The 12,400-nt window shown below is 34.6% G+C and overlaps 2 protein-coding genes across 4 annotated transcripts in view; one reads left to right on the top strand and one right to left on the bottom strand.

Annotated features, from left to right (window-relative positions):
- LOC107023615 (nuclear transcription factor Y subunit C-1-like) overlaps window positions 1-4,306 on the top strand; it is a 4,605-nt gene extending 299 nt beyond the window's left edge. Inside the window, exons 2-3 of the mRNA XM_015224362.2 lie at window positions 13-659; window positions 3,983-4,306. Coding sequence (XP_015079848.1) covers window positions 13-659; window positions 3,983-3,986 — 651 coding nt within the window. The 3' untranslated portion in view covers window positions 3,987-4,306. The remainder of the gene's footprint in view (window positions 1-12; window positions 660-3,982) is intronic.
- Window positions 4,307-5,026: 720 nt separating this feature from the next.
- On the bottom strand, window positions 5,027-7,559 carry LOC107021214 (protein transport protein Sec61 subunit gamma-1-like). Of its 3 annotated transcripts, none has more exons than XR_003578870.1 (4): window positions 7,354-7,559; window positions 7,125-7,243; window positions 6,686-6,877; window positions 5,027-5,333 (listed from the first exon to the last, which is right to left on the bottom strand). XR_003578870.1 is itself a non-coding variant. In XM_015221825.2 (3 exons), exons 1-2 carry the CDS (start codon window positions 7,445-7,447, stop codon window positions 7,128-7,130), a joined length of 210 nt encoding a protein of 69 aa, XP_015077311.1. In that variant the 5' UTR covers window positions 7,448-7,557; the 3' UTR covers window positions 5,080-5,333; window positions 7,125-7,127. The 3 variants fall into 3 exon arrangements, 1 of the variants encoding a protein (XP_015077311.1); XR_003578871.1 differs by lacking the exon at window positions 5,027-5,333 and adding an exon at window positions 6,021-6,599; XM_015221825.2 differs by lacking the exon at window positions 6,686-6,877 and having other exon boundaries at window positions 5,080-5,333; window positions 7,354-7,557.
- Between the last annotated feature and the right edge of the window lie 4,841 nt (window positions 7,560-12,400).

The following is a 12,400-nucleotide window of genomic DNA, read 5'->3' as shown; positions in this document are numbered from 1 at the left end:
GCTGCGGCAGCAGCAGCAGCGGCAGCGGCGGCTCAGTCAGCCACGTATCCATCGCAGACTCCATACCACCATCTCCTTCAGCAGCAACAACAGCAGCTACAGATGTTTTGGACTTACCAGCGTCAAGAAATCGAGCAAGTCAATGATTTCAAAAACCACCAACTTCCCCTTGCTCGTATCAAAAAGATCATGAAAGCTGATGAAGATGTTCGTATGATCTCTGCTGAAGCTCCGGTTCTGTTCGCGAAAGCTTGTGAGCTTTTCATTCTGGAGCTCACCATCCGTTCGTGGCTTCACGCTGAGGAAAACAAGCGCAGGACTTTACAGAAGAATGACATCGCTGCGGCGATTACTCGTACTGATATTTTTGATTTTCTGGTTGACATCGTTCCTAGGGATGAGATTAAGGATGAGGGTGTTGGGCTTGGACCCGGAATTGTGGGTTCTACTGCTAGTGGTGTGCCGTACTATTACCCTCCCATGGGCCAGCCGGCTCCGGGTGGGGTGATGCTTGGTAGGCCTGCTGTTCCTGGAGTTGATCCATCAATGTATGTGCACCCTCCACCGTCACAGGCGTGGCAATCTGTGTGGCAGACTGGAGACGATAATTCCTATGCTAGTGGAGGTAGCAGTGGACAGGGTAACCTTGATGGCCAAATGTAAGTTTGTCGTTTCTGTCTATGTTATCTTGTTGCCTTTAGATCTGGATAAGCTAGGGTTTGAAAATTAAGATTGGAAAATGAAAAATGCTTTATTCTGTATCCTGAAAGTGGTGAATTTCTTCCTTTTCTTGCTTAATTTCGAGGATTGAAGTCAGGTATAATTGTTTTTCTTATTAAAACTTGAAGTACTAAATTTTGGTATGAAATTGGCCCAAATTGAACGAATTGGATACTGGTTAAGGTAGATGTTTGAGAAATACGATTGGAAAGTAAAAATGCTTTATTCTTTGTTCCTTTTGGTGATAATTTTCTTCCTTTTGATTTTCCTTTGAGGATTTAAGGTCAAGAGTGTTCGCATTTTTGTGGAAACTGGAAATCATGGAGTATTGGAATGAAATTGGCGCTTTATGTTTTGTTTAAAATGCTGAGCCCGATTACTTTAGGATTGACTGGAGTAGTTGTTGTCTTCGTTTATTTTCAAAAAGAACAAATTTAGGCAATCAGTACCAAATTCAAGCAACTGCATGATTGATGTCATGCAATCTTTAGTTGATTGTGCCTGTGATGTGGTGCTAGATACATCAACAATATACCCAATGTAATCCCACTAGTGGGTTTTGGGGATGCTGGTGTGTATACAACCTTAGCCCTACATTGAGAAGGTTGATAGGTTGTTTCATATGATATGGTGGTAGGTGTTTAAATTAACTGGTTACTTGCTTTCCTTAGCATGTGTTTTTTTCTTATAGCTTCCTTAATCCTGTCTTGTTTCTTTTGCATATTGAGGGAAGTGATTTTCATAAGTGCATATAACTTGCTAAAAAGAAGACATTGATTGTAGTACTCTACTTATATCAACAGATACTCTCTCACACATTTCCTTTGATACTCTACGCATGTGGTTTGCGGTAAATGTTAGTGGATATGTAGGTTAATTGTATTCTGCAACCAAATTGCATAGGTCACAGACAGTTCTTGTTATTTTTTCTAAAGCCTCCTTAGATAATGCACATCTTGAAGCAATGCAGCTTCCCTTTCTCTGTAATGCTTCATGAGTTGGACAAGCTCTTCTGACTACTAGGCAGGTGTGAAGCATTTCACCTTAGTTGGTGGTTTGGTGCCACACTCTTCGGTACAGACTTGCAGCATCCTGTTGACCTCCCTATTACTTCAGTCAGCATCGTATTATACACCCTATTTACTGACAACAAACCATCCTGATGGTGTTTCCATACCATGTTATCCAGGTTCCATACTAGTTCCCTAAAAACCACCAATTATTCTCAGCAGTTCTGCTTCCTTTGCTATTCCCAATCATTTAACAACCTTCTGAAAGCTAAATTCCAGTCCTGAGGGGACCAGATCTCCTCTAATTTGACTTCAGGATTGGTGCATTATGAGAATTGTCCAGGAAACAAAGCCTGCAATGCCCCCTGTTCACTCCCAGTTCGCCTTCCAAAATCCAGTTCTGATTTATGTTTGAATCATTTTATCCCTTGTTTACACAAAAAAAAAAAAGATTTTGTGTGCTGTGCTAAGTAATTAGGAGGTAAAGATGTGTGCCAAACATTTAACAGTGACTGAGTAGGGAAAAAGTAATGACATGTAAGGTGTTAAGATATGCAAGTAACTATCTAGTTTTTGTTATTGAGATATTTTTTTCTGTTTAAAAGATTGACCAGTGTATGAGCGAAAAAAATCACCATGGAGACTTGGGTATCTAGAGCTGGTGTTTCTTGTATATCTCTTGTTTCAAGACAGTTGGGCCAGTGACTTGTAAGTTTTTACTTGTGACTCAATCAGTTATCATTCCATGGATTAGACATGTTCAGAAGCTTACATTGGTTGATAGAAGTGTAGATTTTCTAAAATCTATTGTTGATTAAGATTAGATTTGATGAAATGGGGATCCAAGTTGTTTTTGTTTTTAGGCTTCTTTTCAGTTTATGACTGCAAGTGTAGATTCTCATCGATCTTTTTTGACAGAAGAACCAAGTATTACAATGTTACCTTTCTTAAAAAAAAAAAGAAATAAATATTGAGTTTAATTTTCACTTGTAACTGAACTGTGTAGGAGTAATAAGTACAATGGAACATCTTGTGCTAGAGCAAATAATCAGGCAGTAGTTTATCAGGTTCTTGGGAATGCTTGTTCATAAATCATAGCACTAGTATGATTTCTTTCTAGCCTTTTCCTCACTTGGCCCATCCTCCTTTTGGGGTTCTAGTGATTTTAATAAAGAGGACGGTGGAAACAGAAAGGGAAGTGTGAGTAAATGGGACTGGGGATAAAGAGCTGTTAGTAACATGTATGCAAGGAAAATAGGAAAGTTTTCAAGGGAGCTGCCAACAGTTGCAAGTTTTGGCACGTGGAAGAGTACTCATTGGGCTAAGGCTACCAACAAAAGGGATACTCTGTTAGAGGCCTTCATTATTTGCACATATTTTCTCTTTTTCATGTGTACTACTTTTCTATTCCCAGAGGGTTAGCACTATTCTTGTATTTTCTTAGTCTTTTTATTACTACATGTTGTTTCTGTTTGTTATTACCACTTCTCTTTCACCTGTCCTTGAGCCGAGGGTCTTCGGAAACAGGACCTTCACAAGGTAGGGGTAAGGACTGTTTTCATACTACACAGTACCCTCCCATAACTTCACTTGTGGGATTGCACTTGGATTATTGTTGGTTGTTTTGCTGTTATTTTCTCTTGATGCCTATCAGCCCAATCACACTAGTCTTCAATTAAAATACCTTTATGGAACTTCAGCCAATGTATCCTCTTCTTCTTGATAATATAGTTTTATTCTTCTGTCTTTGGTAATCCCTGGTTGAATACAATTGTTTTTTAACAGGCACATTATTTTTTCATGTATTTATCCACCTAGCTTCCAGTTGATTATTGTATTTTTTGAATTTTTTTTTTGTGCAACTCTGATTCATGAACCAGATGTCATTGATGATGATGATTTCTCCTCTTTCCTTGCATGTCTTTAGGTATTTTGTTTCATATAAATGGAAAAGTCATTTGTTTCATATCACAGTGGTATCTTGATTTGAAAGTTGAAATATGTTGCCTACACTGTAGGCGCACCTGCAATGAACATCAAGGCTGATATGGTCACAGAATTGGCTACAATTCTGTCTGTTTTGATTGTAGTTTCTCAATTTATCTTATTTAATGGCATGGCAACAAATATAACGCTTTTTGTATCTTCTTGATTTATGGTTTTTTTTTGTATGACTATTCTTCAGGATCTAAAAAACCTATCCATCTTGTCCAACCATTATACTAAATTTTCTCCCTTTTCCTTTGCTGCAGTTAAAAGATCTCGCTGCTGCCAGTTTGGAGGCTTTAACAGCACATGTGAAACTGATGGTTATGATAGGGAAATGTAATTTCTTCAAATTGTGAATCCACCTTTTATGGCTTCTGTCCATGGATATTGTAACTTCAACCGACTTGAACCTTCTGTCTGTATAAAACTTGACTTTTGTGTATTTCTAGGCTTCTCTTTAAAATCCTTTTTGTGTTGCTAGCTGCCAGTTCTATATGCTGACATAGCTATGTTCACATGTAGCTGTATTGGTTCCTCATTACCTTCTCTCTCTTGTTTTAAGTTCTTGGATATAGTTTTCTTGTTTTCGTGCAATCTTCGTGAAGATCACAAAAGCTGGTAATATGCCAGCAGATGTCAAGTTTTTTTTTTCTTTCTAATCAGTTGGTTTATATTACTTGCTTGCCACAGTGATGGACACTCAAAATAACTGCGTCAAACAAGTGTATTGATCTATTAGTAGAACACAGGGTATAGAGGTAGATACATACCAATTTGTCAGCTTGATTTACTTTTATGCTACAACGATGGAACAAGATTGAGAATCCCTGAACACCTTTATCTGTGAACTTGAGCACTTAAGTGATGTTCTTAAGTCCAAAAATTGTTGCTTCAAGGAACCTATATCCATTAAAACAATACACTTCTTTTCTTTCATCTCCAATATGATTATCTCAGGGTGTTCGTTATGAACTCCACATCCAAAGATGGAATTTGGTTTCCGCTGCAAAGTTCGTTATGTTCAAAAGAGATAATCCGCAAATTAACCTTTATTTCTAAACTTTTTCATAAGAGTTGTTACTTTATAGTATTTTGCCCCTATTTTCCACCTCACCATCTTTTTTTGATAGTCTAATTAAGACCAAGATGGATAAAATATATCAACCTTCAAATAAAGTGTTTCGCGGACTATTCAACATAATTTTTTCTTAGTTATACCACTCCGCAGGAGCAGGATTTAGAAGACAGGAGGATCAGTTTCTGGCACGGAAGGATATACTCCTTCCTCACCATTCATTTCAAACTCATTTAACAACTCCTTCCAGCATATCATAAATCTCTATCAAGGAACATCCAAAACTGAACCAACCAAGGTGCAAAAAGTAAATTGAAAAAAAAAAAAAATAGATGTCTTGACATCAGCAGCAAAGTTTACAAAATCTGAAAACGGATTGGGTGGGGGAAGCTCGATGACAAAGTCCCCATTAACTAGGTGGTTCAGAAATAAGACTACATGGTATGCCAACTAATACGGATTACAATATGAAACTAAGATTTTGCAACACTCTTTTTCACTTGCTCTACATCTCCAGTTGTACTTCTCCTTTATGAAGCCTGCAAGTTACACACACAGAGAGTTCAGTGTCTATTGCAGAGGATCATCACATAAATCAACAAATATTTAGTTGGCAGTCCCAGGTATTACTGGCAAGGGAATTGATAAAGCACTCTAGAAAGAAACAAAGTATTGGAAATTCAACAAAATTTCATACACCATTCACGGTCAAAAAGAAAAGGATGAAGGATCAATATCAAAGATAACTTAGCGGAGGTTAAAGATGAATATCACCAAAGTGTACATATGGTTCAATCGACTGGCAAAAAGCTTTGGGGTAAGCCAATAGCGCTTTTTTTCTTTCTTTCAAAAAGTACTTATTCGAAAAGGTTGAGGTGTTTGGCCAATTGTTTCGAAAAAGGAAGGTAAGTATAAATGCTTTGGAGCAGCTGAACTAAACTAGCTTTTCCCTAATATTAACAGAAGTATTTTTCAAATAGATCAGCAAATCACACACTGCTACTCTCCGAAAGTACTCTCTCTAAAAGCATTTCTCAAAATATGCAAAAATCTGAAAGCTTGGCTAAACAATGCTATAAATCTCACCCCCAAATTAGTGGGATTGGCTTTATAAATACATTTAGACATGATCAATTTGAAAAGCATGACAACGGAGAAACTATAAAGACACCATGCCATAATCATTAGTATATTCACTTATGCTGGTATAACTATTCAAATTTTCCTTTAATTTCATTTGGTTTTATGTGATTATATCTCTTCTTTTCTTGATAGCAGTAATATGAATAGCAATTCCTCGTGACAGATAAAATAAAGAAGAGAAAGAGGGAAAGAGTGTTTACTCTTTCATTTCTTTCAGGAGCTGGAGTGTGATTTGGAATTGGTGGCATCCATGATAATTAAGTGAAAACAAGAATACCACAAAACAGAAGATTAAAAAAGAGAGAATGTCTAGTCACATAATGGTGTTATTACCAATCTGAACCCTCCAGACATAATTACATATTGCTTCTTAAGATATTTTAATAGGTAAAAGACAAATTATTAATCAACAAGCAACTTCGAGATAATCATGTTTCTTCTCTCCTCATGACTTTAGATGAGCTAAAATGATGTCTGTTCTAGCTAATGAAAATTAAGGAAAGAGCATAGCAATATGAAATGATGATACTATTGTTTTTACAAGAACCCCACAGTAATTTCAGTATTTGGTTGGATGAACCCTTAATACGGACTATATGTTGATTCGGATGAACTACCTTAAGCATTATGCCTTTTCTGAAGTAACTTATTGGAGCATCAAACTGAAAAAAGAAACTTCATTAACATTAAGGAACCAATGTTCCAATCTTTATAACAGAATAATTGTAATGTAACATTATCAACTTACATCTATCACAGAACCCAAGCTCCAACTATAGGTAGAAAGTCCAACATTTCCCGTGTACAGCTAAGGGTAACATGGATCACCCCCCTTTCTAAGGCAAAAAGTGCTCAATTTTGATCCTTTGACTTAACTCGTGGCACCACTTGAATATTAGTACATGCAAGCCTACTGTACGACATATCCTAACATAATTACCTGAGAGCAATTTGTAAATATTTTTCAATTTACCAAATAAGATCCTTCTACATGTTAACAGTGTAAGATTATCCAGGCTATAATACGACATAGAACCAGCAATTAACCAAGCAAGTCTCGAGATCCCACAAAAAAAAGATATCTAACAACCAATTCATCATATATAAACAACCAGAAATCAAACATCTTTCATCATGATTAAAAAATACCGAGTCGCACTAACAAGAGGTAAAAGCAGAAAAATTACCACTTAAGAAGCACCAACGATGATGTTGTTGATTGGAATGAATATCAACTTGACGAAAAATCCAACGAATCCCATCACAACAAAACCGATCGCCGTACGGGTTGCAACCTTGGTAAATTCTGTACCACAAACAATAAAATTTAAACGATACATAAACCCTAGATCTCCATATAGAAAAAATCGAAAAACTACATCTACAAAAACAACAAAAGTATATCGATGATAGTACCTTTGCGATCAGGCTTGTGGCACCTTTTGACGAGCCTTACGCTGTCTTTGGCGAAATCTCTAAGAGGATCGAAAACAGTATCGAGAGCGTCCATTTTGGATCTGAAAACAAAATTAGGGTTTTTTTCTTGTGGATCTCGATCTGAATTTAGCGAAATTGAAATGAACTCAAACGGATCGGTACAAATGAAATATCGCTGAGGGAAGTTTTTTCTTAACACGTATAAAAGGATAGTGATTGGTCCGTCAAAGCCGAGTGACGTTAGATGAAATGCCTAAACTACCCCTCACACTTGTTATGACCCTTTGACTTTACCATCTTTTAATTTTTCTTTCAAAAAGGGTCATATTTTATCACTGAATTCTTTAAAAAAAAAGTTATATTTGTTCTTCATAATATTTTTTTAATGTACTTGTTCTGGTTATCTAATTTTAACTCTTTAAGGTTTCATTTTATTCATCATTCATTAAAGGATAATTCTATATAATAGCAACTTAATAATTTAAAATAAATGAAGTAGCTAGGGTTTAATTTAATTGTACTCCATAGTAAAAGTTTGTCAAAATTTGCCAGTCGCCTCTCTTTAAAAAATCTCGCTCGCCACTCTCCCATTCTTGCTCCTATCTCTCGCTCGCTTTCTCACTTTTTATACAAGCACATGTGTGTAAAAACTGTTTCTATTTATATAAAGCAGAGAAAATTGTATAAATACATATATTTTTGTTCCCCTTTCTCTCCTCTTCCAGATCTCGCTCGCAACCCTCGCCTTTCTCACTTATACAAACAGAAGCAAAATGTATAAATTGCGTTTCTGTTTGTATAAAGCGTGAGAAAATTATATATACACATGCAAGTACATGTATTTTCGTCCTATACACTTATAATTATACAATAAAAATACTCCTCTGCCCAGTTTCTTTTGCCTTTCTTTCTTTCTCGTTTTATACAAATTCAAATTGTATCTAATTTCTCTTTTTCTCGTTTTATACAATTCGATTCAATTGTATATTTCCTGTCCAAGTCTCTTTTATATTTCTCTTTCTCATTTTATACAAATTCAAATTGTATATAATCGTTCTATACACTTATAATCATACAATTCGTTTTATACACTTCGTTTATATAATTCTCTGCCCAAGTGTCTTTCTCTTTCTCGTTTTATACACTTTTTTTTATACAATTCGCTTCAACTGTATATGTATAGCGAATTATATTATGCAAACTTTGCTATAACAGACAAATATAAATTTTTTATTTCCTATATGTGAAAGTTGCTCTTCATTAAATTCACATATTTTCACATAATATTATTATGTCTGTGTGAATTTTATTTTTATCTAATTAAATCTAAATATTATTAAAATCACTTTGATTTGCTCCATACATTAAACCCAATCCACTAATTAAAATGAAATCCAACTTGATTCTTCTGCGTAAATTTTCTTCACGGGCATCTCTATTGGAATAAGTATAGAAAATTATATATCTCCTCGTTCTCATTAGACAACACTCAACTTTAGAACTAATATAGATTTTAGCATTTAATTTTTGTTAAGTAAATTAAAGCCAGCTTTCATCTTTAATTAGCATTTTATTAATAATAAGTAAAATTTTACAAACATTCTACATGTGCTTTGTTTCATTGATGGTTTATGTGAAGTGAGGTTTAACATTAAAGATGAATGATTTAAGTGGATTTTTGGTGACTATTGGTGGTGAAACAGAAAGGAGATGAAATTAAATTTGAAGCAATTATCAGAATATTTCTATATATCTAAAATATTTAGAAATATATTTATTTGATGAAACTGTTTCAATGGTCCAGGATGATGTTTCGATTTTTCAATAGTGATAGAGACCTGATAACTTCATTCCTCTATACAATTTCATTGTCTCTCCCATACAAATATAAAACCCAAACCCACGATAGTTAAGGACTTGGTCTTGGGTTCATTAAGGGATGGAGTTTAATTCAATGTAGTGAATTAAAATGATTTTAACAATGCTTAGATTTAATTAGATTAAAATTAAAATTCACATAGGCACAACATAGATAATATTACGTAAAAATATGGAGATTTAGCGGATGGAGGGTAAATATAGTCTTAAAGTTGGATGACAAGGATAAATATATTAAAAAAGTACGATGAAGAACAAATATAATCATTTTCTAAAAGTACAGGGGCAAATATGACCCTTTTCGGATTTTTCTTAAAAGATAAAGGAAAGTACAATATACAATCATTTAAAAAAAAAATTATTTTTGAATCTCCATATTAAAGCTTCAACAAAATCCGAAAAATGCATAGCAGGTGCATTTGGAGGTGACACTTCCAACAAGATTTTGCCCATATCTAAAACTCATGACGCTCCTAACAAGATTTTCTCTATATCCAGAGTTCATACCAAAACATTTGTAGTTTAGAGTAAAACAATCCACCACTACACCACAATCTATGTTAATCAAATGAAGTTCAAAAGTGTTAGAAAGTTTATTTTCAACACACCCTAACTCAAACAAATAATGACTGTTTGCCGATGGAAGAAATAATTTTTCATATATTTTTTATAAGTAAAAAATGAAGATAAAATAAAAAATTCAAAATTAAAAATAATTTTCTAAAACACTGCAAAATCAGATCGGTTATTTTTAAATGTGAATGAACGCAAGAAATATCTGAACCACCATTTTCATTGTTTAGACTAACACTAAAACACCATTCGAACCCCATCCATCACTCGACCATTAGTATAAGTTAAATGCCATGATGCGTAATTAATTATCTTTTCTTTTAATGATGATTGAAAAATTCATCCAAAACATATCTTTTAGGCCAACTATAAACACAGCTAGAGAAGGATGGATTTGCTACTCTGCCCTTCTCCACATAAATAACAGAATCAATTCATGAGTTTGTGATTTAAGTACCAAATCATATTTGACGGAATCAAGATTTTTACCAAGGAAGAATAAACATTTACATATAGAGAGTCTTTACATGATGTATTTCAGAGACTGCTTCTTTCGAGAGCCCTTCTCCATACAGATCATTCCACTCAAGAAGCTCAGCCCTTCTATGCATCGGGCACCGAATGAGGTGGATACTTCATGCACCAGACTGCCTTTTTCTTTAACAAAGAAAGCAGGATTACCATAAGTACCAAAGAATTAAATTTGAAAAAAAAATACATCAGATCTGTGATGATTGAATTAAAGATGCTTCAAAGGATCCTCTAAAACCCATGAAAATTATCAAAAGAAAGTGGAATTGACATCCATAACAGAATCGCAGAGAAAGTCTATTGGAAGAGCCAACATGTTATTTTCTGCCTCAGTTAAGCAATCAACGAACAAACATCAAGCAGAGAAAAGCTATACCTTAGCCAACATGTTATTTTCTAGCTCAGTTGAGCAATCAACAAACTAACATAAAACATAGAAAAGCTACAACTTCTTTCTTTTCCTACGATCTCTCTAATGGGTTGATATGCAGCTGCTACACAGAGATTCTATAAAAGTGATACTTGCAAAAGAAGACTTGGCTCAGGATGTTGATTTGGATTCAATTGCAAATACAACAAATGGATATTCAGGAAGTGACCTTAAAGTGTTTTTTCTAATCATGTTTGCTTAAATAAACGATTAGTCATGTTTCATCATTCATAAATTTGAAGACGCTTTGTTTTCAGAATGATGAAATAGGACTAGTAATTTATCCAAGCAAACATGAATAGTACAGACACCTTAAGGGTACTTTTGGAATATCCATTTGTCATGCATGCAGCTGAATCCAGATCGACATCATGAGCCAAGTCTTCTTTTGCGAGTATCATTTTTAGAATTTTTGCGTTGTTTGGAGCATCTGGTAAATTGACCATCAACCTGTACAGAGAAGACATATTAAGGGCATTAAGCAAGTGATATATAAAACTCTACTTAAATATTATCTACAAATTAGTCGTTCCTCTTTTACCTACGGGACAGTCGCCTTATCACAGCCTGATCAAATGGCGCGTTTGTTACAGCAAGTTTCATAACTCATTCAGAATCCTCTGTGCACAACCCTTCTCAAATTCATTTTATGTCGCAGCATCCCTGGGTTGGACACGAATTTGTTCATGAGTTCATCAGTCAATATCTGCCATATCATTAAGTAGCTTCTAATGACAAACAAATTTAGCAAAGCATTAGATAAGTAATAATTAGGATACGCCGGACTCTTATACCATGTTAAATGGCCTAACTCAACCACACACAACATAATTCAAGAGGAAAGGATTGTCATAGATCATATAATCGAACCTCATTTATGATTATGAAAGGATGTTGCACAAATATTCGATTTCATAAATTTTTTCTTATTTTTTTCCTTTTTATTGCCGTTCATACCGAGTTTGGATTTAATACTAAACTAGAAATTTAGTAGGCAATTTGGACATGCAATTTGGAATCATGATTTTTTTTAAAAAAAAAATTAGTAAATTATATTCATCGCCATTAAGGATATGCTGGCCACCTCCAAAACTAAGCAATTACAAGCTTCCTATCAACTCTACAATCTGAATTTGGAATCATGATTTCAAATCAACTTTTGAACAAATGCGATTTGATATCGTGATTTCAAATCCTAAATTTTCCAAAAAGTAGGATTTATGATTGACTATGAGGTTATGATGAGATATACTTAGGTGGTTTGACACTTCCTAGGCAACGTCAAACACCTATGAGAGAGTTGATATGTTGTTTGAAGATGATCTTTGAAATTTTTTGTTGTATAAGAGTCACCTCTCATTCTCTTGGTCAATCCTCAGTCTAACAAAGTTTGGGAACACCAATAACTACTATATATAGAGAAGAAATTTAATCCGTATGAAACATCCATAACAGGTATATTATACAGAACACCAGCAGCAACAACAACAACATAGGTTTCGGTAGGGTAAAATATACGCAGACCTTATCACTATTTCATGGAGGTAGAGAGTTTGTTTATAAAAAGATATAACAGGAAAAGATATAATCACATGCATATATTCGTCGGCAATG

Source organism: Solanum pennellii, chromosome 6, assembly GCF_001406875.1.
Source record: "Solanum pennellii chromosome 6, SPENNV200".
Lineage (NCBI taxonomy): Eukaryota > Viridiplantae > Streptophyta > Magnoliopsida > Solanales > Solanaceae > Solanum > Solanum pennellii.
This window is presented reverse-complemented; position numbering and strand designations above follow the sequence as displayed.

Bases quoted from the DNA above. Each gene is read 5' to 3' on its own strand.
- LOC107021214 (XM_015221825.2), bottom strand. From the start codon at position 7,447: ATGGACGCTCTCGATACTGTTTTCGATCCTCTTAGAGATTTCGCCAAA. The intron at 7,244-7,353 runs GTACTATCATCG...TTTGTGGTACAG, and splicing joins CCACAAGCCTGATCGCAAAG to AATTTACCAAGGTTGCAACC.